This window comes from Danio rerio, chromosome 4 (assembly GCF_052040795.2).
Source record: "Danio rerio strain M-AB ecotype USA chromosome 4, GRCz13ab, whole genome shotgun sequence".
Classification (NCBI taxonomy): domain Eukaryota; kingdom Metazoa; phylum Chordata; class Actinopteri; order Cypriniformes; family Danionidae; genus Danio; species Danio rerio.
The window spans coordinates 32,569,578-32,597,561 of record NC_141024.2 but is presented as its reverse complement, the minus strand read 5'-3'; the positions used below and the strand labels follow the sequence as shown (position 1 = coordinate 32,597,561).

Below are 27,984 nucleotides of genomic sequence, written 5' to 3'. Positions count from 1 at the left end.
TGTAAAAAATACAGACACAGAATTGCTGCAGTACTGACTTTATTTGCAAAAGGACCACAATTATGATAAAATAACAAAGTAATTCTGCCCGGTCTTTTGCCACATGTTCTCATCCACATTACACTTGGTTTCTTCTATGGCCCGGCACGGTAACTGTGGTCCTTTGGCCTATTACGTTTCTCCCACGGCGACATCCCCAGCCTTGTCAACATAGATAATTTCATGTGGTACTTGATTGGCCTCCAACTTCATGAATCTCTGAAAGTAATTATACACAGTGTATGGTAATGCAACATAAAAGAGAGATGAACCAACAAAATGGCCTGAATGCAAATTATTTATTATAAAATGTAAGTCATAGAACAATCAATCAAAGCACACCAACAAATGTCTAGGGATAATACAGGGTTACTGCAGATAACAATGTCAAATTTAAGACTTTTTAAAACCATTAAGTATTACATATAAGACCTATTTCACAATATAAAAAACACGCGAGAGAAAATGCAAAATCATAAAATTTGTTATAAAATAAATTTATTTAAATTGAACAGTACTAAAGACAGGTTAAATGCACTATTGAACTACAAAAAAAAAAAAAAAAAACATCTCAATGCTGATTTATACTTTCGACTGGTGCCGCATCGCACACCTCACGAAACAGATGAGGCTTTTATATTTGACGCGTTCGCCATTGAAATCTTTTTTTAAATGACAGGGGGTGGTCAAAAGAAGCATACAGTAAAATCAGACAAATAAAAAAGAGAATTATTAATATTAGAGGTGTAACGATATTAAAACCGAATCGAAATATCGCGATACACCAACCACGATATGTATCGCGAAACTCTCATGACGTACTGTGGTACTCTCGCGCCCCCCGCTGCCCCTTGTTGAGGTTGACCTCATTTGTCTCTACCTAATTTAACCAATTTAAACACATGTTTATTTCATCACATTTGATTAAATTGTATTAGTAATAATGATGAGCTAGTAGAGTTAGTATTTTTCAAGTGCAAGTCATGTCAAGTGACTTTAGTGAGAGATCACTCGGTTATTACTGTATACGCAGGATGGCTGCTTCACATATATGGAGATTGCAGCTCCCTGTGTTAGGTCGCCTGTGTAGAAGCATTTTGGTTTTCCAGTGGAGTACAGGAACAGAATTCGTGTCATAGAAAAAGCGCACGCCTATGTGTCGTAACTTTCACGAAACTTAGTCATAAGAATTATTATGGTAATTTCACAATGTAAGGGTGTAAGCAAAAGACTGCAACAGAACTTCCAACTAAAGTGATTTAATGTAAAAAAGTGAAAGCAGAATAATGTCCAAATATATACAAAAAAGAGAAATAAAATAATAATAAAAATAATATAATAATGTAGCAAATTCAAACAAAGTATCAAACAAAAACTAGATAAACTCGAGTAAGGGGATGATAGTGAAGCCAAACAAAAGAAAGAAATATAACAAAACAATTCTAATTTATGAATTACCCCTTACCGCGCTAAAAACTGATCAAGAGAAAAAAAGTCCTTCAGCGCAGTGTGTGTATACTGACAACACTTCCCTATACTGAATAAAATAAACAAAGATGACATTCACCTCTTACCTGATGTCTTTAACAATACATTTTCTACATGTTTGCAAAATGGAATTCGTACGACATCTTCCCTTTCCACCTAACGCTGAGGTAAGAGTGAACTTGAGGAGATATAGGCTAGCTCAATATTGTCAGAAAAGAGCCAAAAAAAAAAAAAACATACAAATTAATCTAAATAAAAATGAGCAAAACTCACTACATTTCTCAAAGTGGGCAAACGTAATGCAAAATAATTTTACCCAAACGAAAGTTAAGCATAAACAAGGAAAATCATAATCATGTCAGTAAAATACACCAAAAACGAGATCAAAGGAAAAAGCGCACTCTCCCTGTCTTTATATCCCTGCGCCTTCTCCGCCTCGCCTCTAAAACGCAGCCAGCTGCAGACTGCAGTGAATGAGCGTTCGCTTGCACCATGTGTTGTAGGAATGATTCTCCTCGCAAGGTGCTGCAGTCGTGGAAATAAGCGATCTTGTTTCTCCCAGGACGATGGCAGATTTTCCTAACTCCTCTAACTGAAACTTTGAACAGTAGGCTACTCTTGCACTTTCTTCATTATTGGGCGTCTCATAACTACCCATTCTGCAAAGGCCAATCTCTGCTTTTTCGCTGATCCGCTGCCATGTCCTAATTATACGATATCTCCACTGCAATTAGCTAATTATAATGTTGAATGAGATCAACGAGATCTCAGTCAATGAGATGGCAGGTCTTGACATGAGGACTCCTGAGTAGCCACAGCGTCCTGGGGTAGCTAGCACAGCAACTTTTATATACCCATTGATGAGTAATGCCAATCTGGAGTCTTGGGATCATCAAAGTGTATTAATATTGTATTGTAATACCTGTCACTCTGCCTAAATCATAAATTATTCATCAAGTTTGTATTCTACTCAAAAAAGTAAATGTAGTAAACTAGAAAGAATCTTGAACCTAAAAGTAAAGAAACTTTACAAAAAAAAGATGCAAAACAGGACAATTGAATGGGCTTTCTAAACTTGAGGCCCTGGTATACTGCAAACTAACCGTCCTGGAGCTTTTTGTCAACGTGTTTCTTAAGCTGCGCCGAATGAGCAAAACTCTGTAGACACTGATCAGATCTGTACGATTTCTCTCCAGTGTGAATCCTCTTTTGTGTTTTCAGATGTGTTCACTGATTAAACCTCGTCACATTGTGAACACTTGTACGGTCTCTCTAGTGTGAATCGTCTGGTGCAGTTTCAATTTTGGCGCTTTAATAAAAGTCTTTTCACATTTAAGCACACATATTCTTTTACACCAGTGTGGATCTTCATGTGATTATTAAGGTTTGCTGATTGGTTAAAACTCTTCCCACACTGAGTGCATGTCAATGGTTTCTCTTCAGTGTGGGCCTTCATGTGTTTATTAAGGTCTAAGGAGTTGCTGAAACTTTTCCCACACCGAAGCTGCGGTCACACTAGAGTTTGAGCATGCAGAATTCTGTTATACGGTGCTGCAAAAGAGGCGGGATTAAACAAGACAATTAGACATAAAAAAAAAAATGAGCGATTGGTCCATAATTTACATATGTCCAGAGAGGTCATGTTTTGATTTCACTTGACAGTGTGAGACTAATGGGATGCGATTTCGCAGATCAGAGTTCACCAAGCTTGAACTTTGCAATGCAGTGAAAACTTAATGCACGAACTTGCATTTCTGGTCTGACGCATTTGCTTGCGTATAAATGGAAATCTATGGGGAGAAAAGTCCAGTGTGAGCGCGACTCAAGTGCAAGTAAATGGTTTCTCTCCAGTGTGGACCCTCATGTGTTTATTAAGAGTTGATGAGCGTCTATAACTCTTCCCACACTGAGTGCATGTGAATGGTTTCTCTCCAGTGTGGATCCTTATGTGTTGATTAAGAGATGATGATTGGCTGAAACTCTTCCCACACCGACTGCACGTGAATGGTTTCTCTCCAGTGTGGATCCTCATGTGTTGATTAAGGTGTGTTGATTGGCTGAAACTCTTCCCACACTGAGTGCATGTGTATGGTTTCTCTCCAGTGTGGATAATCATGTGTTGATAAAGGTTTGATGAGCAGCTGAAACTCCTCCCACACTGAGTGCAAGTAAATGGTTTCTCTCCAGTGTGGCTCCTCATGTGTCGATTAAGGTGTGATGAGCAGTTAAATCTATTACCACACTGAGTGCATGTGAATGGTTTCTCTCCAGTGTGGATCCTCGTGTGTTTATTAAGGGATGATGAGCAGTTAAACCTCTTCCCACACTGAGTGCATGTGAATGGTTGCTCTCTAGTGTGAATCATCATGTGGTTATTAAGGTATGATGATAGGGTGAAACGCTTTCCACACTGAGTGCATGTGTATGGTTTCTCTCCACTGTGGATCATCGTGTGTTGATTAAGGGATGATGATTTGCTGAAACTCTTCCCACACTGAGTGCATGTGAATGGTCTCTCTCCAGTGTGGATCATCATGTGAATCTTATGATCGCCTTTTCTTTCAGAACTCTTTCCACACTGAGTGCAGGTGAAACAATTTGTGTCTCTTCTTTCCAAAATACCATCAGTCTGTAAATGAGTTTTTTCCTCAATTTTGACATGATGTTCCTCTTCTTTACTCCACTCATTCTCTCCAATTAGGTCTGAAATAAAAATAAATAAAACATTAGTTTTTATTAAGTCTTAAAAACTCATCAAAAGCTGAAAAGTGAAAAGACACTGGAAACATTGGCTACACATACTAAAATTTTGATGCACATTAAAATGTAAAATAAATCAGATCATATTTTATTCAGTCCATTAGCGTGTACACATTTAAGGAGATTCAATTCAATTAATCTTTATTTATCTAGGGCTTTTACCATGTAAACCGTGTCAAAGCCGCTTAAAATAGAAGTTATAGTAAATTAAAACTGTGTTAATCCAGTTTTCAGAGTTTCTTACATAATTGATCATAAAAGTCATTTTGGTCATACTGATAAGACATATTTGAAAGCTGTAAATAATTATTTTTATATTTTTTTTATATAATCATAATTACTACAAAATGTTTTTCTAAAATTTGTAAAGCAGACGGAATACTTGTTCATTGTGTGCCTGACTGGTAAACGCATCAGAAAAAAAGGTTCTGGAGTAACAGCTGAATATTTGTCTCGCAGACATGAGACATACCTGTACAGCATGTGCATAAAGGCTGAAATAGCACCTTTCCCCTTGTGTGCTATTGGGTCATTTCCATCCATTCTGGGGTGATTGTAAGGCTTAATTTGGCCAAAACGTTCTCGGTGTTTAAGCAAATGGACTAATATTTGGGGACATTTTATTTTAAAATATTCTGGAAAAATGCTCCATTGGCCTCTATTATAACATTTTTTGTTTGATTGCAAATAAAATACAATAGAAAATAATAATAACAACAACAACACTGAAATCACTCATAAGCATGTAAATGAGAGTAATAAATTCATTAAGACACAATGAATTCCCCATCACTTGGAAAATGCTTTTTAAAAAAATTCTCGGCAAATTAACTCCCTTTTTGTTAAATTCATGGCTGTTTTTTTCTCCATTGGCCTCTATTTAGGGATGCACCGATATGGATTTTTTTGGCCGATACCGATAATTCTTCAGACTTGGAGGCCGATAGCCGATATGTCAAGGCCAATAATTATAAATATTTCAAAATGGTATATTTTTATACAGCAAACTTCATAAAAGATTGAACTGCTCTTATGAACTGAATAGTCTTTACTCAAAGCAAAAAAGCTATAACTTCAAAATTGCAAGGTGATTATATACCTAAATTCACCATTTCACATAAATCAGCATGCAAACAATCCATTATTTCCTTTTCTTCAAAAAGCAAATTAACATGCAACTTGACTGTTGCATAAAAATAATAGGTTAAATAACAAAATGGAATTTTATCATGAAGCAAGCAAAATATATTTAAATAAGATGAAAATGAAAGAGCTAAGGACCGAAACCAGCTCAAATGGTCTTGAATAAAACGTTTTACAGTAATGTACACATGTACAAATGTCATGTCCGAAAAAGCCTTTTTTAGAGGTGTATTGACAGTTTAGAGCCACCGTACAAGTGAACAGTTAAATACAGATAGTATGATTTAGTACATGGAGAAATTAAAAAAAAATTCATTTTGAAAACGAAATGCATTGATTTTATTTTTTTGCTGTTTGAAACAACTAACACTCATTTGGGGGATGGTGGGTCTCTAGCAGGGGGGGTCTTTGGAACAACCGCTGGCAAACGCTATGGAGGAGCTCACCGGGGGCGTTGGTTAGACCCAGGGGAGAGCCCACCAAGCCATGCCCGGATATAGACCACTATCCCCGGCATGACCCGCGCCTGGAGGGGGGGTAGCGCGTCCCTGAGTTTCGCTGACCTGCCGTCGAGTTTCCGATAACAGACACATATGAAGGACTTTCGATTTTCGATTTAGCGGTTGATCGAACCAGGCCTCAAAGGCATTCAAAGCAGCCCCAGGAGATGCGATCGAACCCGGGGGAGCTAGGTGCGCGTTACTGCCCTGGTTCAGCCAAAGACCCAGGCCCCAAAGGCATTCAAAGCAGCCCCAGGAGATGCGTTCGAACCCGGGGGAGCTAGGTGCGCGCTACTGCCCTGGTTCAGCCAAAGACCCAGGCCCCAAAGGCATTCAAAGCAGCCCCAGGAGATGCGCTCGAACCCGGGGGAGCTAGGTGCGCGCTACTGCCCTGGTTCAGCCAAAGACCCAGGCCCCAAAGGCATTCAAAGCAGCCCCAGGAGATGCGCTCGAACCCGGGGGAGCTAGGTGCGCGTTACTGCCCTGGTTCAGCCAAAGACCCAGGCCTCAAAGGCATTCAAAGCAGCTCCAGGAGATGCGCTTGAACCCGGGGGAGCTAGGTGCGCGTTACTGCCCTGGTTCAGCCAAAGACCCAGGCCCCAAAGGCATTCAAAGAAGCCCCAGGAGATGCGTTCGAACCCGGGGGAGCTAGGTGCGCGCTGCTGCCCTGGTTCAGCCAAAGACCCAGGCCCCAAAGGCATTCAAAGCAGCCCCAGGAGATGCGCTCGAACCCAGGGGAGCTAGGTGCGCGTTACTGCCCTGGTTCAGCCAAAAGACCCAGGCCCCAAAGGCATTCAAAGCAGCCCCAGGAGATGCGCTCGAACCCAGGGGAGCTAGGTGCGCGTTACTGCCCTGGTTCAGCTAAAAGACCCAGGCCCCAAAGGCATTCAAAGCAGCCCCAGGAGATGCGTTCGAACCCGGCGGAGCTAGGTGCGCGTTACTGCCCTGGTTCAGCCAAAGACCCAGGCCTCAAAGGCATTCAAAGCAGCCCCAGGAGATGCGCTCGAACCCGGGGGAGCTAGGTGCGCGTTACTGCCCTGGTTCAGCCAAAGACCCAGGCCCCAAAGGCATTCAAAGCAGTCCGAGGAGAACCCGCCTCCCAGTGCTCGTCCCCCCGCAGGCCAGCGCGCGCGCCCCGGGGAGCCAGGGGTCCATGGCTGAGCTGCCAACCCGCCTCCCAGCGCTCATACCCCCGCAGGCCAGCTCGAGCGCGCCCCGGGGAGCCAGGGGTCCATGGCTGAGCTGCTAACCCGCCTCCCAGCGCCCGTCCCCCCGCAGGCCAGCGCGCGCAAAGGCCTATTTGGGTCACCAACGGTAAGCGAGGGGGTCAGAGAGCCAGGGGGGGTCTTTGGCGATCAGTGCTTGCCCGGGATAAGTGAGGGTGTATTGGGCAAAGAGCACGGGACATGGAGCCCTGGAGGCCAATGGTGCACCAGCGGTACCAATTTACGCATCAGCTGAAACATTAGTGCGCTCACCTGGGGCGTTGGTTAGACCAGGGGAGAGCCCACCAAGCCATGCCCTGATAGAGACCACTCTCCCCGGCATGACCCGCGCCTGGAGGTGGTAGCGCCACCCTGAGATTCGCTGACCTGCCGTCGAGTTTATGACAACGGACAGAAAAAGAGGACTTAGTGCAATTTCTGATTTAGCAGTTGAACCAACCAAGGGGGTCTAAAGAAGGGGCCCGTTGCCCCAAGACAAGCGATCGAACCCGGGCAAGGCCAGTGGGCTGAACACCATGGGAGTCAGGGGTCCATGGCTGAGGTGCCAACCCGCCTCCCAGCGCTCATACCCCCGCAGGCCAGCGCGAGCGTGCCCCGGGGAGCCAGGGGTCCATGGCTGAGCTGCTAACCCGCCTCCCAGCGCTCATACCCCCGCAGGCCAGCGCGAGCGCGCCCCGGGGAGCCAGGGGTCCATGGCTGAGCTGCCAACCCGCCTCCCAGCGCTCATACCCCCGCAGGCCAGCGCGAGCGTGCCCCGGGGAGCCAGGGGTCCATGGCTGAGCTGCCAACCTGCCTCCCAGCGCTCATACCCCCGCAGGCCAGCGCGAGCGCGCCCCGGGGAGCCAGGGGTCCATGGCTGAGCTGCCAACCCGCCTCCCAGCGCTCATACCCCCGCAGGCCAGCGCGAGCGCGCCCCGGGGAGCCAGGGGTCCATGGCTGAGCTGCCAACCCGCCTCCCAGCGCTCATACCCCCGCAGGCCAGCGCGAGCGCGCCCCGGGGAGCCAGGAGTCCATGGCTGAGCTGCCAACCCGCCTCCCAGCGCTCGTCCCCCCGCAGCAAACATGAGATTCCATCGGTTACGGAGGCTAGAACCACGTGCGGCTGGTGCCCCATACACGAGCCCAAGGCCGGTGGTGCCCCATTCACAAATCCAAAGACCGATTGGGCCACCAGCGGTACGTCTTGGCCAGTTGGGTCACCAGCAGCACGTCTGTCTTTCTCCGTGCGGTTTGGTGGAGTTAGTGTTCCCGGGCTTAATAGTGGGGTGCCCGGGCACTGCTGGTGATTAGGTGCAAATCTGGAGGGTGCTTTGGAACCAGCGCTTGCCCCCGGAGAGTGTGTGTACCTCGGGCATTGCGCGCCGGGCACGGGGGCCCCCACCGCTGGATGCCAGAGTCTCCGGGCCAGAGAGGGGAGCTGGGCTGGGCTTGCCATCCCCGAAAGGGTGTGTGTACCTCGGGCATTGCGCGCCGGGCACGGGGGCCCCCACCGCTGGATGCCAGAGTCTCCGGGCCAGGGAGGGGGGCTGGGCTGGGCTTGCCATCCCCGAAAGGGTGTGTGTACCTCGGGCATTGCGCGCCGGGCACGGGGGCCCCCACCGCTGGATGCCAGAGTCTCCGGGCCAGGGAGGGGGGCTGGGCTGGGCTTGCCATCCCCGAAAGGGTGTGTGTACCTCGGGCATTGCGCGCCGGGCACGGGGGCCCCCACCGCTGGATGCCAGAGTCTCCGGGCCAGGGAGGGGGGCTGGGCTGGGCTTGCCATCCCCGAAAGGGTGTGTGTACCTCGGGCATTGCGCGCAGGGCACGGGGGCCCCCCCACCGCTGGATGCCAGAGTCTCCGGGCCAGGGAGGGGGGCTGGGCTGGGCTTGTCATCCCCGAAAGGGTGTGTGAACCTCGGGCATTGCGCGCCGGGCACAGGGGCCCCCACCGCTGGATGCCAGAGTCTCCGGGCCAGGGAGGGGGGCTGGGCTGGGCTTGCCATCCCCGAAAGGGTGTGTGTACCTCGGGCATTGCGCACAGGGCACGGGGGCCCCCCCACCGCTGGATGCCAGAGTCTCCGGGCCAGGGAGGGGGGCTGGGCTGGGCTTGTCATCCCCGAAAGGGTGTGTGTACCTCGGGCATTGCGCGCCGGGCACGGGGGCCCCCACCGCTGGATGCCAGAGTCTCCGGGCCAGGGAGGGGGGCTGGGCTTGCCATCCCCGAAAGGGTGTGTGTACCTCGGGCATTGCGCGCAGGGCACGGGGGCCCCCCCACCGCTGGATGTCAGAGGCCCCATCAATGGTTCACCAGCGGCTCCATCAATGGTTCACCAGTGGCACATCTTTACGCATCTAGCGCCCAAGGTCCAACAGGAAAACGTTATGCCTGGCGCTCACTGGAGCGTTGGTTAGACCCAGGCCCGAGCCCACCAAACCATGCCCGACGGGAGACCACCCTTCCCGGCCTACTTGTCGGGACGTCCCGCGCCTGGAGGTTTTTGCCCGACACCCACAATCTCTGACCTGCCATCAAGATTTCGGGGAAGGCAAAGATTTATGGACTTAGTCTCTGACAGTCCAGTCGCCAGACCCCAGGGTGACTGATCGATAGGAGCTAGTGTGGCGCCCCAGGGGCTAGGCCCCCACCCAGGCCCCCCAAAGCACCAATGGGGTCGGCCTCTATGGGTGTGGCAGATCCTCCCCGTCCTGGGCGCTCTATCAGGGAGGCGTGGGGGTGTCCCTCTGCACACAGCGCCCCCCCCTTCCCGCCCCGATCTGTGGGTAAGGACCCAGATGGCCCGTCTGGCTAAATGACCCAGAGCTTGTCTGCTGCTCAGCCCGCCCGCCAGCCCGCCCCCCTGGACTCCGTTTCCCCCGCGCCGATACTCGGCCCGTGCCCCCGCCACACGCCCCTCGCCCTGCGAGGGCTGGGGGATGTTCGGTGGGTTGGTCGAGTCACCCGGCGTGGTGAATCGAGCCCCCAGGGGCAGCGTAGGGAACGAGCTGGTGTAGGCTTCAATTCTACCCCCGCCCGAGTGTGTGCGTCTGCATCCCGTCCGTCCGCCCGCAACACCGCCCACCCCCTGGGTTTATCCTTGCTGGCTCCCGGCTGACCCCCACCCCACCTACCCTGCTCCCGGGGGGAGTGAGGGTGGTTGGTTGGGGGGGAAGCTGGTGGACTCCGGCGAGGTGAAACGTGCCAGGGTCAGTGGTGCCGGGATTACGGGCTGTCTGGACCCCCCTTTCGATGGTTGGTGCGTATCCATGTTGGTTGTAGCAGGTCACAAAAGCTCCCGCGGCTGGTTCCTTTGAAAAGGGGGGAAGGGAGTGAGGTGGACACCCCTCTCCCCCCTACTTGAGAGTCGTAACAAAAGAAGACTTGAACTGAATGGATCTCCGTAGGACATCGGCTTACACCCCCTAATGCGGGGGGGGTGTCCTTCCCCTTTCCGCGGCTGGTTCCTTTGAAAAGGGGGGAAGGGAGTGAGGTGGACACCCCTCTCCCCCCTACTTGAGAGTCGTAACAAAAGAAGACTTGAACTGAATGGCTCTCCGTAGGACATCGGCTTACACCCCCTAATGCGGGGGGGGTGTCCTTCCCCTTTAAGAAATACGGGTCCACCAGCGTCATGACGCGGAAGTGGACGCCACCTCCGGCCGCTTATCAACCGCCGCACGTGGCGTGTGGGCCCCTTTCCCCCTCTGCATTGGCTCTAGCACGGTCATGGCTGAATGTGCCCTATGCTTCAACGTCTACAGCCAGCTTGTGCCTCACCTGACGGCCGTTCACAAGGTGACCAACTCGGACGAGAAGCGGCTGCTGCTCGCGCTGGCCGCCGGCCGCGTGGACACGCGGAAGACACCGTGCCCGGTCCCGGGCTGTCGCCGGACACCAGCCCGCCTAGACAGGCACTTGAGGCAGCACGCGGAGCTCTTGACCTCGGGAAGGAAAGAGGCTATGGGGAGGGCGAAATGCCGGAAAGTAGCTCGGGAGTTGCAGTGGCTGCGGTCCACCCAGCCTGCAATCCCCGTCGTGTCCCAGCTAGCATCGTCCTCCGAGGGGGAGCGGGACTCGGAGGGCCCAGAGGACGACCGCCCGTGCGCCGACCGCGGCTGCAGGCGCGCCACCGAGCGCATACAGGCTCAGCTCACGGACCTGGGGAAACAGGTTACCAAGATGCGGTCCACCTTGCTCCAGATCACATGCCTCTACCGGGAGCTGAGGAAGGGAGAAGGGGGGAGAAGGAGGAGGAAGAGTGCGAGGAGAACCAGGTCGCCTCCTGCACCACCGGCTCCCGGATGAGGGGCGGCCGGAGGTCCGACGCCCCCCGAGCCTCCGGAGGCTTTGGAACCCACTGCCTACCCATTCCCGGACCACGTCCCCGCGCTGAGTTGAGTATATTTCAGTCACATCACTGTCGCTCTGCTGGGTGTGTGTCTTCGGGGAAGTTGACTCTTGGTTGTGCTTGTTCCACAGACCTTCTCTTGGGGGAGTTTGAAGGGTACCAACTGGGCAGCGAGCCCACCGCGCGCCTGCGGAACAATGTCACTTCGAAGCTGGGGAGGATCAAAGCCTTCCTTGGTTACATGTCCAGGGGCACCGCGGAGCCAGGGAACTTCCTTTTCCTCAACCAACCAGCCCGAATCAGAGCGTGGGCTGCCCTGCTAGGTCAGACGCGGATGGCCGAGCCCACCAGGCAGCACTATCTGAAGAACGTGGCTCAGTTCCTGGACTACCTCTCGGAGACGCCGCCGGCCGCCTGTCAGCTCTCCAGCACGGCTCTGGTTCTGATTCGAAGGGAGGTCAGAGCCCTCATTCGCGGCATACGCCGGCGTGTCGTCATGCACGAGGTACGGACCAAGCAGGCGAAGGAAAGCTGACTGATCCCCAAGGCCAGCCTGGTGGGCTGTCACCGGACCGCTGGGAGGAAAATTCCCGCCCTGCTAGGTAAGCAAGCCCTTCCGCCGTTCCAGCGATTCCCCTTGTTCGTTCTTCCGGGGCACCAACAGCTCTTGGTTCATCCAGCCACGTCTGTCTGCCCCTCTCCCCCGCGAATGGGACTCATTCGGGGGGAAGGGGGGCAGACAGACGTGGCTGGATGAACCAAGAACTGCTGGTGACCCTGAAGAAGAAACAAACATTTCCTTTCCGGGCCACCAGCAGCTCTTGGTTCATCCAGCCACGTCTGTCTGCCCCTGTCCCCCGCGAATGGGACTCATTCGGGGGGAAGGGGGGCAGACAGACGTGGCTGGATGAACCAAGAGCTGCTGGTGGCCCGGAAAGGAAATGTTTGTTTCTTCTTCAGGGTCACCAGCAGTTCTTGATTCATCCAGCCACGTCTGTCTGCCCCTCTCCCCCGCGAATGGGACTCATTCGGGGGGGAGGGGGGCAGACAGACGTGGCTGGATGAACCAAGAGCTGCTGGTGGCCCGGAAAGGAAATGTTTGTTTCTTCTTCAGGGTCACCAGCAGCTCTTGGTTGAGCTGCTGGTGCCCCGGAGAACAGGTCACCCAGAGAGGAAATAGAACCGTCGGTGGTCTAATCTGTCTAATGTCCTTCACCAGATAGCCTCGAATCCAACCCAAGCACTAGGCAACAGTGGCGCTTCTATGGCTTTCTGACTGGCTACCTAACCTCCATCTCTGGGCACCGCTGTGGAGTCTTCCAGAATCTCACAATCCAGGAGGTTGAAGAGGCCTCCAGAAGCCCCGACGAGTCTGCTTATGTCATTAACGTGAGTATGGCGCAAGTAAGGTGGGGGTCACCAGTAGCATGCTCTCTCACTCACTCACTGCTTGTTCTTTGATGGCAGATTACCACTCACAAAACAAACAGAGCCTTTGGGGCGGCTCAGCTGTCCCTAAACAGGGAGGAATACAGCTGGTTCCGCAGGTTTTTGGCGCTGCGGGCTGGTCTCCCCGGAGGGAGCCAGGCTACCTATTTCTTTTTCACTTCCAGAGCCAGTCCTTGTCGGACCCTGAACAAGTACTTTCAGTCTGCTTGGCTCAGTATGGGCCTTCCAGGCAAACCCACCTTTACTGACGTACGGACTGCGATCGCGACCCATGTGAGTAGGCATTGTGACGCCCCTGTAACTACCAGCGGCAGCTTCGATCCTAATCAAGCTTCTGTCTCTCTCCGACGCAGGCAAAGAATGCACACTTTTCAGAGGATCGCCGCAAGGTGGCGCAATTCATGTGCCATGACATTTCAACCTCAGATAAGTTCTACGCACTTCACCTCGGACCTCTCCAAGCACGCAAGCGCCGCAGACTCTTTGAAAGGGCCCTGGTGGAGGAGGAGGAGGAGGATGGGGAGGCAGCGGGCACTGAAAGCCCCCCGCGGAAAGGGCGCAAGAGGACAAAGACTTCCGTCTCTCCCCTGGTAAAAATCAGATTCTCTTTGGCGTGGACAGCAGAACGTGTGGCATTGGCTAACTGCCCTTTATGTGTCTCTTTTCCAGGAGGGAACCAGCAGGAGGACGCTGCCATGGCGCCCTGCCAGGGGGAAAAGCCAGGGCGCTCGCCCGCTCGAACAAACAGAAGACTCTGAATCGTCCTGAATAAATATTGTACAACTTAACGGTCAAATGGTGTTCAGTGTCTTCATTATTCCTTTTATTTATTATCTGTGTGGTAAAAGTAGATTCAGTGGGGACAAAAATGAGCCCTGTCTTCTTAGTTCAACGCTGTATGCCTGCTGCGTCCAGGTTCTGCCTTGGCTACGTTCCGATTGGGACAGATTAGCCCTAACTTGTATGTTAAAAGTGTCACGTGGGATGCCCTCGTCCAGGTTCTGCCTTGGCTACGTTCCAATTGGGACAAACTATCCCTGCCTTGTGTGTTAAAAGTGACTCGCGGGACGCCCCCGTCCAGGTTCAGCCTTGGTTGATAGCTCATAGGGAGAATGAATCCCTTTTGCAGCACAAGGAGGTGATGGGCTGGACAAATCTGTCCAGGTCTGCAAATGCTTTGAACGCCCATAAGGCCTTGAGTCTAATTCTGTATATTAGCAAGCTTCTCCCGGGACAGCTCGGTCCTTAGAGATGCATGAATAGGTCAGGACAGGGCAGCTGTGGAGTGGAGGTTAACTTTATGGAGAAAATTCGGCACAGATTCATCCTTTTGAACACGTGTAGGTGCTGCTTGTCAATCAGACAACGCTTATGCGCTTATTCTTGCTGTCAATTGCAATTCCTCTCCCCCGTGCTACAGTGTGTGTGTGGTGACAGCACTCATGCGCGCTTGATATAATCAATATGAATATTCTGATCAAACTGAATACAATCTTACATCAACAACACATGGCAAGCAACGAGTTGACAATAACAAATAATCAGATTACAAACATCCGTTATGTTTACACGTGTTGTAAAATGTGCAGGTCCTTTAACGGGACTGGGCTGCAGTTTAGGGGTGTGTGAAGCAGAGAAGGAGAGAGAAAGGAGGAGCGGTTTATGTTTAAATTCTAAAGTAGCATAAGGTCCATCTTCAAAGATAAAGTCACCTGAGCATCACCTTAAGGTGAGAAATATGTATATGAAAAATGTTACACGTTGAAAGGTGAGTGTATAAAGCAGTCGTAATAAAAAAAAAAAACATTCATTTTATTTCAGGAAATGGAGAAATGAACAGACCAAACTATTTGATTAAACAGTTTTTTGACAAATTATACTTCTTAGCACTCTTCCATCTCTTTTGTCTGCTTGGGTCACTGCGATTTCCTCTGGGTCAGGCTGCAGGTAGAGTGTCACCATAAAAGGCAGAAAATGGTATCTTTTGTCCTCCAGCAAGTAACAATGTAGTGCCCAGTAATGATTTGATTGTATAATACAAATATAATAAAAATAAACATTGTGTAAAGCAACATTTGCTTTACAGTTTTTTTTTTTACTATATTTGTATTATACACTTGAATAATTACTTCCTGAAAATCAGCCATTTATCCACAACATGGTGGTGAGGTGGGGTCATTACATATGAGCTGGTAAGTGGAAGCAGTAATGAGTTTAATAGTTGAAACACCAAAAGATTAAGGACAGAAAATTAAGTTTTACCTGCACATTTATACTATGGACAGATTTCATATTATAAGTGTCCTTTAGTGACAGATTGAGCTTTAAAACTGGCTGCAATTAATGCACACAATAGCATTTGGAAACCCTGAAAAAAATTATATTAAAAAATGTAGGCGTGTGTGCGTGAATGTATGCATATTAACGACGTCCTACATCTTAAATTATGGACATATTTTCCTACGAAAGACAAAGCTGCCACTTCTAGTAATGTTATACAGAAAAATGTGAGGGGTGCAGAAGGAGAGAAAAACACAAGATCTGTAAGTGAGATTCGAACTCACTCCACTGTGTGCTCCGTTGTTCATTAACGACGCACTGTCGAGTCAGCTGTGTAATGACACGCAGTGATTTATGACCAAGAAATAGGGCTGTGCAAAAATATCGATATATCTATTGCGATAATTTATTTCATGATCGTGTATCGTTAGTCCAACCTGAAGTATCGATTCATGTTGTGCCAAACAACCCCCTCCTTTGCTCCAGTAGATGTTGCTAACTCGCTATCAACAAAACGCTAAGTAGTATGGTACCAGCAGTTAGCAAGAGTGAGCATAGTGGAAAATATAAAGGTGCCTCCAGTTTTTAGAGCTGACGTGTGGCTGCACTTTGGCCTTAACACTATAACAGAGTGCTGAATTAGAAAGAAAAAAAAGCCATTTGCAAGCTTTGCAAATCTATCTTAAAATATTCGGGAAACACTACGAACTTGCGTCATTACTTAACAAGACACCATGCAGATGAATTAGTGGCAATGCGACCTCAACCGAAACCTCTTGATTCAAGGCAAACTACACTGGATAACATCATCAACAAGCTTCTGTTTGCCTCGACTAACATTGCAGAGTTACTGAAAACTGCTTAGGAAGAATGGGACATAAATTGGAAGGTCCTGTCATTGTAACAGACAACACGTCAAACATGACCGTGGCAGCACAGCTGGCCGGTTTGTTGCATGTAAAATGTTTTGTGCAAGCCATCAATTTACCCATGTGCGACCAGTTTTCACAGCATAATGTTTATATTTTGTAGTGGAAACCATGCTCTTTAAAAGTTCTCTCTAGTTGTCTTGACAACACAAACTGCTGCTCAGGGATGAGCCGAGTGCAAAACACTTGCGGCCGTTAGAAACCATTCAATCGGTCCTTTATGCAGTCAAACTAAAAATATATAAAATAATATTTTTAATCATTTAACTGATACCATTAATTGGTTACAAACGCACCCTTTCGGTTAATCGATTACATTGAGCATACCAACTTGCTTATAAATTGTTTATTTAATTTATATGTGACTTTAGTGGCATAATTATTTTAGTTCAGTGTAAATAACAATATGCATTTAATTAGAGCTGTGAACCTACACTATTCTCACGGTTCGGTTACGATTATCATGCCATCGATTCAGTTCAATTTTCCAGCAGTAATGGTGTAAAACAGCCGAGAGGAGAAGAAAAGCCATGCCAGCAGGTTAAATGGGCCACTGTGTGAGTGTGAGAGAGCAAGAGCGAAAGAGAGAGGGGCTTTTGTTGTAAATGTCAGTGAAAGACTGATCCAGCAATCACACACAGTGAAATTGTGCACAGTTTGAGTTTTAAGTAGTTGGAGCGTTGCAAATACCCGCGATCGCCTTCTTCGCGACAGACCGCATACGAGGTAAATGATGTCAGTAATAACCGGTTATGATTATTACTGAACCGATACCGAATTGTCCGCGTCTGCATCACGGTGCACCGAAGAAATGATTAGTTTTGACACCCCTACATTTAATACAGTTCTGTGAGTTCTCTGTTCGAGAACACTGTGCAGTTCTAATGAATTGAAATGAATAGAAAATAAATTGGAATTTTAATTTGTCTGCTGACTTCATCAAGTTGTCAATATAACATGACACACATACTAATACAAACTATTGCAATATCACAATATTTATTGCATCGCGATAATCGCAGACCCGCGGTTTGTCATATTTGATTTCAAAAGGTTTGTTAAATACATTAACGATTCTTTTGAAAATATACATTATAAATTTGATTATGAAAAGAACTATGCACTTATAACTCTCTCACAACAAAAAAAACTTGTATCTGTGCTTCTACGTCCATAAATATTCTCATCAAAAGAGCACGCAATGCTCAGTTAACTCTCTGAAACAGACAAACTCTGTTCAGAGAGCAAGTTGCTATGGCTACTTAACATACCCAGAAGTTACCTTCGATTTTGAAACCAAAGCTGAGGTTATCCACCTACTTACTCTCAAACTTACGCGGGTATGTCACATAACCTTCTTTCTGGAACAGCCCCCAGGAAAGGTTTATACTTGTAATATTTTTCCTGAGACGATTTAAAGCAAAATAGACTATGACAGTCAATCAAACACATATACAACGATAAGGAACATGGTTACTTACTGAGTTATTAACTCACAGCAATACCACATGAAGAAATGACAGACTTCGAAGAAATAAACAGTGTGAGGAGAGATCCATTATAGTGCACTGGGCAAGTCTGAACAAGTTCCATCTATGCGTGTAAAACAACATGGCACTTAAGATTTTAAATATAAAACTTAGTAATTTGGTAAAACAAAAAACATTAGAATAAAGACAACACTGTTCTCTACGAAGCACAATGTGTAATTTCAACATAATTTATTTAATTATGATAATTTTAAATGCATTTTCTACTGAAATTCTCATTACCGAAACATGTCCAGGTATGTTTGAATGTGTGTTATGTTGTAATTTAAACAAATTATCATATCATGAAAATTTCAGCATAAAAACAAATGAATTGTTCTAATAGATTATCTTGTGAATAATTGTGAATGGTGAATAACACTAAGTGTGAAAAACAAACACACTGCATCATACATAGTTAAGCCTTATAATCATTCAAAGTTTAGCCTGTAGTCTTTTTATAGCTATATGTACATTTACATTTAGTCATTTAGCAGACGCTTTTATCCAAAGCGACTTACAAATGAGGCCAAGGAAGCAATTTACACAACTAAGAGCAACAATGAATAAGTGCTATAGGCAAGTATCAGGTCTGTAAAGTCTAAGAAGGGAAGTATTAGTAGTATTAGAATTATTTTATTTTATTTTTTTTTTGGGTACAGTTAGTGTGATATTCAGAGAGGCAATTGCAGATTAGGAAGTGAAGTGGAGACTATTTAGTATTTACTGTATTTAGTGGAGACTATGTAGTATTTACTGTAATCAAAATACAAAAATGAACACTTCAAATCACCTTGTCAAACAATAAATATCGAAACCTTGTTAGAAAGAAGTATTTTAGCTTGTCTAGATCCCAACCTTTTTGGTTCCCAACCTTTTTCTTAGGCCAGTATATATATATATATATATATATATATATATATATATATATATATATATATATATATATATATATATATATATATACTGTATGTGTGTGTTTATTTGTGTAATATTAATATATAATATGTATAGAAAATATAAATTAATCAGTTTTAACTTGTCTTGGCCTTCAATAAATTTAGGTAGGCTTTGTCATACTGTCTAATCTTTTTCTTCGCCTCTGAAGAATCACTGCATTTACGTTTCTCTGGCGATTTTGTTTTGATTTTGCCTTTACGACACATTGACAAGCACATTGCGTGAGTGAGCAAAATTTAAATAATTCTTTAAAGTTATTTATTTTAATTATTTTTACTGTTATGTTGGAATTTTAAGCATGTGTTTTGATATATATATATATATATATATATATATATATATATATATATATATATATATATATATATATATATATATTGGTACTTAAAAATACATGTATAATAGTAGGGCTTCTCGATTTTGGGAAAAATCATAATCACGATTATTTTGGTCATAATTGTAATCACGATTATTCAAAACGATTATCAGTTAAAGTCAATATTATTAGCGCTCCTGAGATTTTTTTTTTTATAAATATTTCCCAAATTATGTAGGGGGGAACCAATGGTCTAGATGTATATTCAAATTCACAATTCCGTAGTAATTCCAAAACAAGAAAGGAATTAGCAAGCAGCATTGTAGAGGTAGTAATACTAGAACCTAGTGATTACACCATGTCATTGCATGTATTTATTAATTTATTTATTTTTACCAGATGGCGTAACTAAAAAGGGGTTGTAACTTATAGTAAGCTAGAGAAGTTAGCAGTTAACGACATCCCTTTGAACCATGCAATATGTCATAATGAGATTTTATTGGGAAGATGGCTGAAATGCTAACAAGAGAACAATTTCAGCAAATGTTTTCATGAGTTTTCTCCAAATTTGTTATATAAACCTATTCACTTGAAATAATATATTAAAGAGCCCATATTATGGGTTTTTGAAAATTCCCCTCCATGTAGTGTGTAACACAGCTCTAAGTGAAGTAAAGTATCCAGCTAAGGCTTAAATCTGTAAGAATACAGTGTTTAAAACTGTTGATTCATCTATAAAAGAGTCGACTCATAGTGCTTCAAACGAGTCGCCTTGATACCGATTCATTAGGTGTTTCGCCATGACGTACGAACAAAACCAAGTTATTCACGTGCACGCGCAAACCCAGGAGATTTCAAACCTGAGGCCCCGCCCTCTGACGCAGAAACCCAGACACACACACACACACACCCACCCACAAACACACGCACACACACACACACACAAACATGCCGGTCGATTGAAGTCACACTGCAGATGGATATATTGAGTCTCTACCCAAAGATGAAACCTCAGCATTATAGCCAAGCAGTTGGAAACTACTGGAAACTTCTGGAAACTACATGCTACAAAGAATACTTCATCAGCGTTTGTTAAAGGAAGGATCAGTAAAGAGTAACTTACTGATGGACGTCAGGATGGATTTTTCTTCCTCCATTTCTCAAGTGTAAGTACGTGCGATTAAAGTTGCCTTGTTGACTCTAGCTTGCAAATGTATTTAGTTGTGATTTGTTACTTGTAACCGCGTGTAGTGTATCAGGTTAACTGGCTATATTCTCTTATCGCGTGCAAAGTCACGTTAAAAACGCGACGCGTGCTGCTTTGTTAACGGAGCTCCGTGGACGAGGAGAAGTGTGTGTGTCTGTGTGTGCGTGCGCTGTCGTCCGGAGGTGTGTGTGTGCGTGCGTGCGTGCGTGTGCGCGCGTTGTCGTCCGGAGCAGGGTTAAGTGCGTGTGTGTGTGCAATATGTGTGTGTGTGTCTGTGAAAAGAGCAGAGTGAGAAGCTAGGAGATCTCCTCAACTGTTTTTGGAGTTTTTGCTCAATAAAATAGTTAGTCTTCTGAATTTTCAAGTCCATAGTCTGTATTTACATTGACCCACTGGCAGCTAAAATCCACGCCTACACTATCGAGCGTGCATGAACTGTGATTACTTTTATATTGCTGATTAGCTGTTTGGCTTTTCACTCTCTGACTGAAGGCAGTCGACCAATCGCAACAGACTGTCATTGGTCCAATCAGCGCAGATTAGCTTTGCGCTAAGGAGGGGTTTGGGAACAAATGAATCACTGGACGATTCATACGGGAGTCGCTGGGATAATTAGGTAAAAATAAATGCAGATTATAAGACCATGAAAGTGTTTTTTTGACCTTGCATGCATATTAAACTGTTGTTGGAGACCCTTACAACCAAGATATGACCCTATTTCATGTATAATATGGGCTCTTTAATTAATTTAGCAACTTGATGACTTCTTCGAGTGCATCATGTATAAAAGCCTCCACAAATTGTGGCTGTACATTAATATCTGGGATAATTGGGTTTAGGTGTGGAGAAGGTGTAGATGTTAAAAACTGATGTACATCGTTATCTTGCCGGCAACATAGTTTTGAGATGTAGGTCTCCATAACGTTAAGTTATGCCTCTTGTACAAGTTACACCCCCTTCATGCTATGCCCGTCTTGCAGTCTGCATAAATATAAATTTACAACAGTTGGTACTCTACAGGTGTTCCATCTCTTTTTGACCGGCTAAGACCACAAGTAGTACAAAGCTGTACTAAAGACCACACCAGATAGCGAGGATGATAATTTATTTCAGCTTATCAAAGCTAATGAAAATTTTTCTTTGAAATTAAAGTTTTGTTTCTAAAGCCTTTAAAATAAAATTGAATTTTGAAATTCAATGTTGTTGTTTTTTTTTGTACATTAAATGTTTTTGACAAAATCTCATAAGTGGTATACTTAAAATCAATGGTGAAATAATAAACCTAAATTCTAGAAACTATTTATCATTACCGCAACCAATGTTCATTAAGTGTTATTTCATTATAATTTTTTTATTTGTTTGCTTTTCAATGCATGTGCATAATCTACCAATTATGTCCTTTAAGGTTAGCCACATCATTTTGAAAATACATCAGGTTTTATAAAAATATATATATATAAAAAAAACTCTTGTCGGTTGTATGGTGTTTCGGTAATGAAAAAAAAACAATCAAAATAAAAACCCTTTTAATTAAAAAATAAATGTTATTTTAAAATCTCAAGTAACTCCACATGACTGTTAGTAATCCCTTTTTAAAAAATATCAAAGTGAATTTGTTTTTTTAACAAAGTCGATTTTGCAGACTGTTGCGGAAATGAGATTTTTTATTACTAATTTTGGAAATTATGCTCAAAATGGTACTGAATTATATGTGTTTTAATTAATGTTGACAAATGCTCCAGACTTTGTTACAATTATCTGCAAAAACAAAATGTTAATTTTAACATTTTTAAAAAATTCATGTTTGAAATTTTTTGAATCAGTTTTCGTGAGAATAATATATATATATATATATATATATATATATATATATATATATATATATATATATATATATACACACACACACTTAGAGCTGTGACGGTCACCGAGACAACCGCGTCACCGCCGTGGTCAGTTGCCACCGCCGTTGTCCATTGCCACCGGCTGTAGTACTTGACGTCACGCACTTTAAAACACAAATTACTGTTATGTTGCCAAGTATTACATAACTGTTAGAATATAACATTAGGCGCGATTCAGCAAGTTCAAGTTCAACCATGAATCTTGTTAGAAAACGAAATCTTACATCTGGGAACATTTTGGATTCATGCCGACCGAGAAAGGTGAACGAATTAATTTAGATTAAGCTTTTTGTAGGGGTTTTTTAAGTGTTAAAGTGTGTTTTAATATTCACTGCTAAGAGTCCAAACACTGAAGAGCAAATCCATCGATACGCAGATCCATGGGTCCCTCATCATGCAAGCCAGTGGCGATTGACGGCGAGGGAAAAAAGCCATGTAGGCTTTATCAACTCATGTCTTCTAAATGCAAAAGCCCAGCTCAGCCAGGCATGGCAGAGGCATTTGCAAAAAATGGCCAGATAAAAAAGAAAGTGATAAATGGAAGACATTGACGACAAATGGAGCAACATATTTGGTAACTAGTTAAGAACGCGCGGAACAGAAACAAGAAGCCCTATCGCATGGTTGTGAAAAAGTTTTAATATTTATAATATTTAAACAGGCTGTCTGTGCATTTTCGCTACAAGCACACCGTCTGACAGTGTATTGCTGGAAACATTATAACCCCATTCTTCACTTAAACCGGACAAAGTCAACATGTTAGTTTTTCTGGCAAATAATTTAAAATATGAACACAAAAGGTGGAGAGAACCTACGTTTTTTTAAACATCTGACTTATATTGTTACTAGGTTAATATTTACTTTTTACTTATAATTATTAATATTTATATTACACTGATTAGTAAAGTGCCATTTAGGCTTTTTGTTAAGTTCTTTAAAAAATGTCACGTTTAATTATTATTACGGTGTCAAGCAGTTAAAGTTATTTAATATTTAACTACAATATTTATAAACAGTTTTGTGTTTTATTAACGAAAGTTCAAAAATAAACACGTAGGCCAACGTTTATACGGATGTTTTATTTATTGATATTTAATTAAGTTAAGTTATTCCTTAATTTTTACATGAAGGGTCAATTAATTTAGGCTACTTTATTTGTTGTTGTACGGGATCATGGAACATGTTTGCCAGTAAATAATGCTCTCACCACTTTAAAAAAATAAATAGATAAAAAAGAAAATAAAAAATGCAAGCGCTAAATCATTTTTCACAATCGGATTCGTACGTGCAATAAGCCGAGGCTATATTGCGCCGACAAGAACCAGCCCTAAAACAAAGTCTAGAGAGAGAATTAATATTAGTTAATATAATTGATTATAAACACGAACTGCGTTGTATGATAAATGCCTCACAATGTCGTGATCCTTTCTGAAGAACAGATAATCCATGTTGTCACCGTCTCCCCAGCCTGGTTTTCATCTGCTTTTTTTTTTCTTCTTCTCGCTACAAACAATGAAGTAGCGGCGCCAGACCAGTGGTTTAAATTATATTTTACTCTCCTGATTTCTTTTCTTTTAAAAAAAAATTTAAAAAAAAAAACAGAAATGTTTAAAGTTTTGTATTGCATATATATTTTTAAAGATTATCATTCAGCTTACTTGCAGCGAGAAGTTGTGTGCTGGGCAAATCCCCTTTAATCATGCTACCTATTTCATTTATGACACTGTAAACTTGACTTGACAGGCTGATCATCTTTAAACTCAAAATGTATTTTTAACTTCTGCATAATGTGATGTTTCTTATTACAACTGTTAGCGGTGTCAAAATGAAAGCAATTAAACAATAAAAAGGGTTTTGTTTTATCAATTGTATAGTTTAGTTTTAATAATAATGTATATAATAAAATATAATATTGATTATTGTGTAGACTACAGTGTCCAACAAAACATTGTGATTAGGTTAATAGACCTAATCCCTGACTGAAAAATGAATGTGAAAATGACAGGCAGTTGCGTCTCTGCTAAAATTAATTTAAAGACAAATTTCTTTTGCATTTTTCCCCTTTAGAGGATCAAGAGAGCTGTATTTAAAGAATTATTTAACTAAAACATAAATTGAATGCCCAGTTCTTTCACGTGTGAGTTTAGTGCGCCTCCACATCTGCGTTTTAAAGTTTACAGGTGCACCCTGACGTACCTGACGCGGGGACCAGATCTCTGCACTATTGCTTTAATTTCACAATTTTCATAACTGCATTGCATTTTCATATGGTAAAATATCAAAATTTATGTTCTGAAAGTAGTAATGACGGGAGTGTTAGTAATTATTGAAAGAACTTTCACATTTGAGTGAGCTTCTGTCACGTGTTATTTTAGTATGATGAAAAAAAAATATTTAACAAAAATAGTAATGCAGTATTTTTCACTCTGCCAAGCCATCTCTGTTGCTGTTGTGTAACAGCATCATGCTTCAGTTACCTTTTTTCCCTGGCCTCACCCCGCCTCCGACTCCTGAACGTCTCACTCACTCACTCATGCGGGCATGTACTGCGGTCTCATGAGGAAACGCAGCTTTTTGATATAATGTTTTTCTTGTTCCCCGAATACAAATCTTTTTTCAAGTATTTATTCGAAATAGCCTAAGTATTTGTAAAAACACGCTATTCGTGCTTATCCGAATACCATATTCGGGTTCTGCTCCACCCATAATACATATAGCCTATATATATAATTTCTATTTTTTTTGCATCGCACCCTCCTGCGATGTGACTATCGCGGATGCACACACCGCGATTTCGATGCTGAAACGATGTATCGTGCAGCCCTACCCCGAATCGAACGTCACTTAAACCGCCCACTTCAGCGAGAATCATGCAGATAAAGCACATCATCACGAAACTATTGAAATTAGGACAACCAAAACAAACAAATGACATGTTACTGTACAGCAGTACAACGCATGTCTATACGCACATGCCTGTGTGTTTTCATTCATCATATTCATTTACTCGCCGACCGACTATTGGCATCGAAATCCAGTGGTCTTGCCACCAACAGAGGGACCCGGCGCAGGGAGCGCAAACATCCATAATATAACACCATATATATAAAATTCTCCGTTAATAACTCGATACAAAATTTATTTTATAACATCCTCTAGACCGAATCTGTCCAACATTCATCCCAAATGCTCGGAGAGAACTGAAACATGATTTTTTTTTCCTATAGGCTTTATGACACTTAATAGGTGATTCCCTTTATTTTAAGATGTTGCTTATATCTTAAGTAAAGGAAAGTGTTCAGTGTTTCAGCACATAAGAGCAGCACGTAATAAAATACAGCCTATATTTAGTTGCGCTCAGCAGCTATGCACTAATAAAGCTCTTTATGTATTTAAAATTTCCTTTTTTAATTTTACCACGTTATATAAAAACATTCACACTTGTTTGAGGACACAAGAACACATTTTGAACTTGCAGTTTTCCCCGTCTAAACAGTGCTGCGCAGCTGGAAGACAGAAAAAAAGGTCGCCTAGTTTCTGCGTTGACTCACCCCGAAAATGCTCTGTTTGCATGATTTGATAAATTTCATCGCATCCAAATACTTTATAAATAATATTGTGTTTATTTATTTATTTTTTTAGAAAATATCAAAAATCTTTTTTCAAAGAGGCTTTTGAAAAATGAAAGTTTAATATAAATTTGAAACAGTTTGATATAGTACCTAAATGTTATAGCTATAGCTTTTGTTAGTTTTATATTGGTTTATTTATTTAATGTGATTTTATTATATCTGATATTTGTAATTATTTAAATTATTTCCATATAGGGCTATTTTATCTAGATATGACACTATTGTTTTGAGCCTACAAAAGTGGACATGAAATTTGTAAAGTTTAATGTCTTTCTGTTGTATTCATATAGTGTACTATCTCCAAAATAAATTAAAACAATAAAAATAAAAGAAAAAAGCTGCGTGGCATCACTAGAGCTATTAATGGAGCGCTCTTTTCCTCTGTCTCACACACACACAGTCATCTAAACGCGCAAAAACACTTATTAAACTTGACAAAACCTCTTGAAAACCTTTACTGTCTGCTGTGTCTTTAATATGGTGTAAAGATTATTATGCGTTATAGAAACATCAAAGAGATGCAGCAAAGAAAAGTCACTTATAAAAACTATCATTTTATGCAACAACCTTACATTTAAAAGAGAAACATAAGGGCGATCATATGCAAAAAAGCCTATAATTTGTTCCAGATGTTTTCTTTCCCTTATTTATTTATTTGTTTATTTGTTTGTCGCATGTACTCGTGTGCGATCGAAAAAATGTGCCCGCCTCTCCTTTCACTCCGCCCTGAATCCCCGGCTGGCCCTCTTTGGCCCAAGGTATTCAGCGGGCCGAAAAAGGCCAGCTGCTGGCCCCAAGAAAGCCCCGCTTTGGCCCGATTAGGCCCCGGAAGTGACAGTGGAAACGCCACTGGCCTTGGCTCGCTCGCTTTAGGCACAATAGTGGAAACGCGGCTACTATAGAGACTTCTAAATGAATGAATGTGCGAATATAAAACAAACTTTACCGCTATATGACTGAGTTGGTGTTTGAGAATGAAACCAACCTGTTTGTTTCTGCAGATCTTCCTGTTTGATTCTGAATGTTTCTTCAATCTTCACATCTTCACTCTCCTCTTTAATAAACGCCATCTTTATAACAGTGTGGAGATCAGTCGCTTCAGCAGGATTTTTTTCTCTTTGTTTGGACACTTTATCCTATTTAAAATGAACAAAACAATAAAAATGTTCTGTTTAAAATGAATAAAACAATGAACAGAAATAAAATAACTTCTATTCAACACTTGCTTCAACAGTTACAAAAAAGAAATCAGGTATGTTCAAGCATAGAGGTAAAGTTGGTTTTATATTCGCACATTCAGACTTTTCTCTTAATAATATAATTTCATAAAAGTATTATTTGCAAACTCTAAATAGCAAAATCATATTAGCAGCCAATGACTATCAAAGTACAGCATTGTTCACAGTCCAATAAACAATGTTGTTTAGAAGTCACACTTGCATGCTAATTCAAATCGAATATTCAAAGTAACATGGTAAACAGTATAGAGACATATAAATGAACGAATGTGTGAATATAAAACCAACTTTACCTCTATAGTCAGAGTTATAAAGAATGAGCTGATTAAAACCAGCACTCCGTTTCTCATACATAGTGATATAGAGGTAAAGTTGGTTTTATATTCACACATTCGTTCATTTAGCAGTCTATATATTGTTTAACATGTTACTTTGAATATTCGACTGGAATTAGCATGCAAGTATGACTTGAAAACAACAGTAACACTGTTTATTTGACTGTGAACAATGTTGTACTTTGATAGTCATTAGCTGCTTATATGATTTCACTATTAAGATTTTGCAAATAATACTTTTATGAAATTATATTATTAAGGGTAAAGTCTGAATGTGCGAATATAAAACCAACTTTACCTCTATCATAGTGATGTATATTTAGAATGGAATGACATCATGCTATTTAATCAATTAAACCTTCATTAAAACTCCTATTACACACGGTTTCTGTTTATTTAGTTTATTCAAACAATAGCCCTCATTACTGTGAGTAAAATACTACATAGTGTTCAAATAATGTTGTCAACAGCAGCATTATGCATTAACAGCATAATTTAGCATTAGATGAAAAAAGCCTAAAACTTTAATCTATCGCTTTATATAAGTGTAAACGCTTTAAAACAAACCTTTCTCCAGCTAAATCCAGCGCAAGAGCGGCGCAGACTTATGATGTCACACCACGCCAAAATAAAGGTCTTTTCTTTTGTTTCGCTTTTTTTGCTACTTGCTGTTGCAGTCATGACTTCTTGATACATTTCTCGCTCGTTTTCCACTTTCTCTCTC

At 43.3% G+C, this 27,984-nt stretch overlaps 2 protein-coding genes across 5 annotated transcripts in view; one reads left to right on the top strand and one right to left on the bottom strand.

The window, feature by feature from the left end:
• LOC148680249 (uncharacterized) overlaps nucleotides 1-27,984 on the top strand; it is a 174,714-nt gene that overhangs the window by 851 nt on the left and 145,879 nt on the right. The window lies entirely within an intron of this gene.
• LOC137490843 (uncharacterized) lies at nucleotides 23-27,976 on the bottom strand. 2 transcript variants are annotated; one of them, XR_015942476.1, is made up of 4 exons: nucleotides 27,828-27,972; nucleotides 26,673-26,823; nucleotides 2,631-4,230; nucleotides 23-258 (listed from the first exon to the last, which is right to left on the bottom strand). XR_015942476.1 is itself a non-coding variant. In XM_088650030.1 (3 exons), the coding sequence occupies exons 1-3, from the start codon at nucleotides 27,954-27,956 to the stop codon at nucleotides 3,350-3,352; spliced, it is 1,161 nt and encodes a 386-aa protein (XP_088506156.1). In that variant the 5' UTR covers nucleotides 27,957-27,976; the 3' UTR covers nucleotides 23-3,349. The 2 variants fall into 2 exon arrangements, 1 of the variants encoding a protein (XP_088506156.1); XM_088650030.1 differs by having other exon boundaries at nucleotides 23-4,230; nucleotides 27,828-27,976.

Excerpts from the sequence above, each read along its gene's own strand:
- LOC137490843 (XM_088650030.1), bottom strand. The coding sequence starts at position 27,956 with ATGTATCAAGAAGTCATGACTGCAACAGCAAGTAGCAAAAAAAGCGAA. Across the intron at positions 26,824-27,827 it reads CTGGATTTAGCTGGAGAAAG|GATAAAGTGTCCAAACAAAG; the intron begins GTTTGTTTTAAA and ends CATTTTAAATAG. Across the intron at positions 4,231-26,672 it reads AGATCTGCAGAAACAAACAG|ACCTAATTGGAGAGAATGAG; the intron begins GTTGGTTTCATT and ends TTTTTATTTCAG.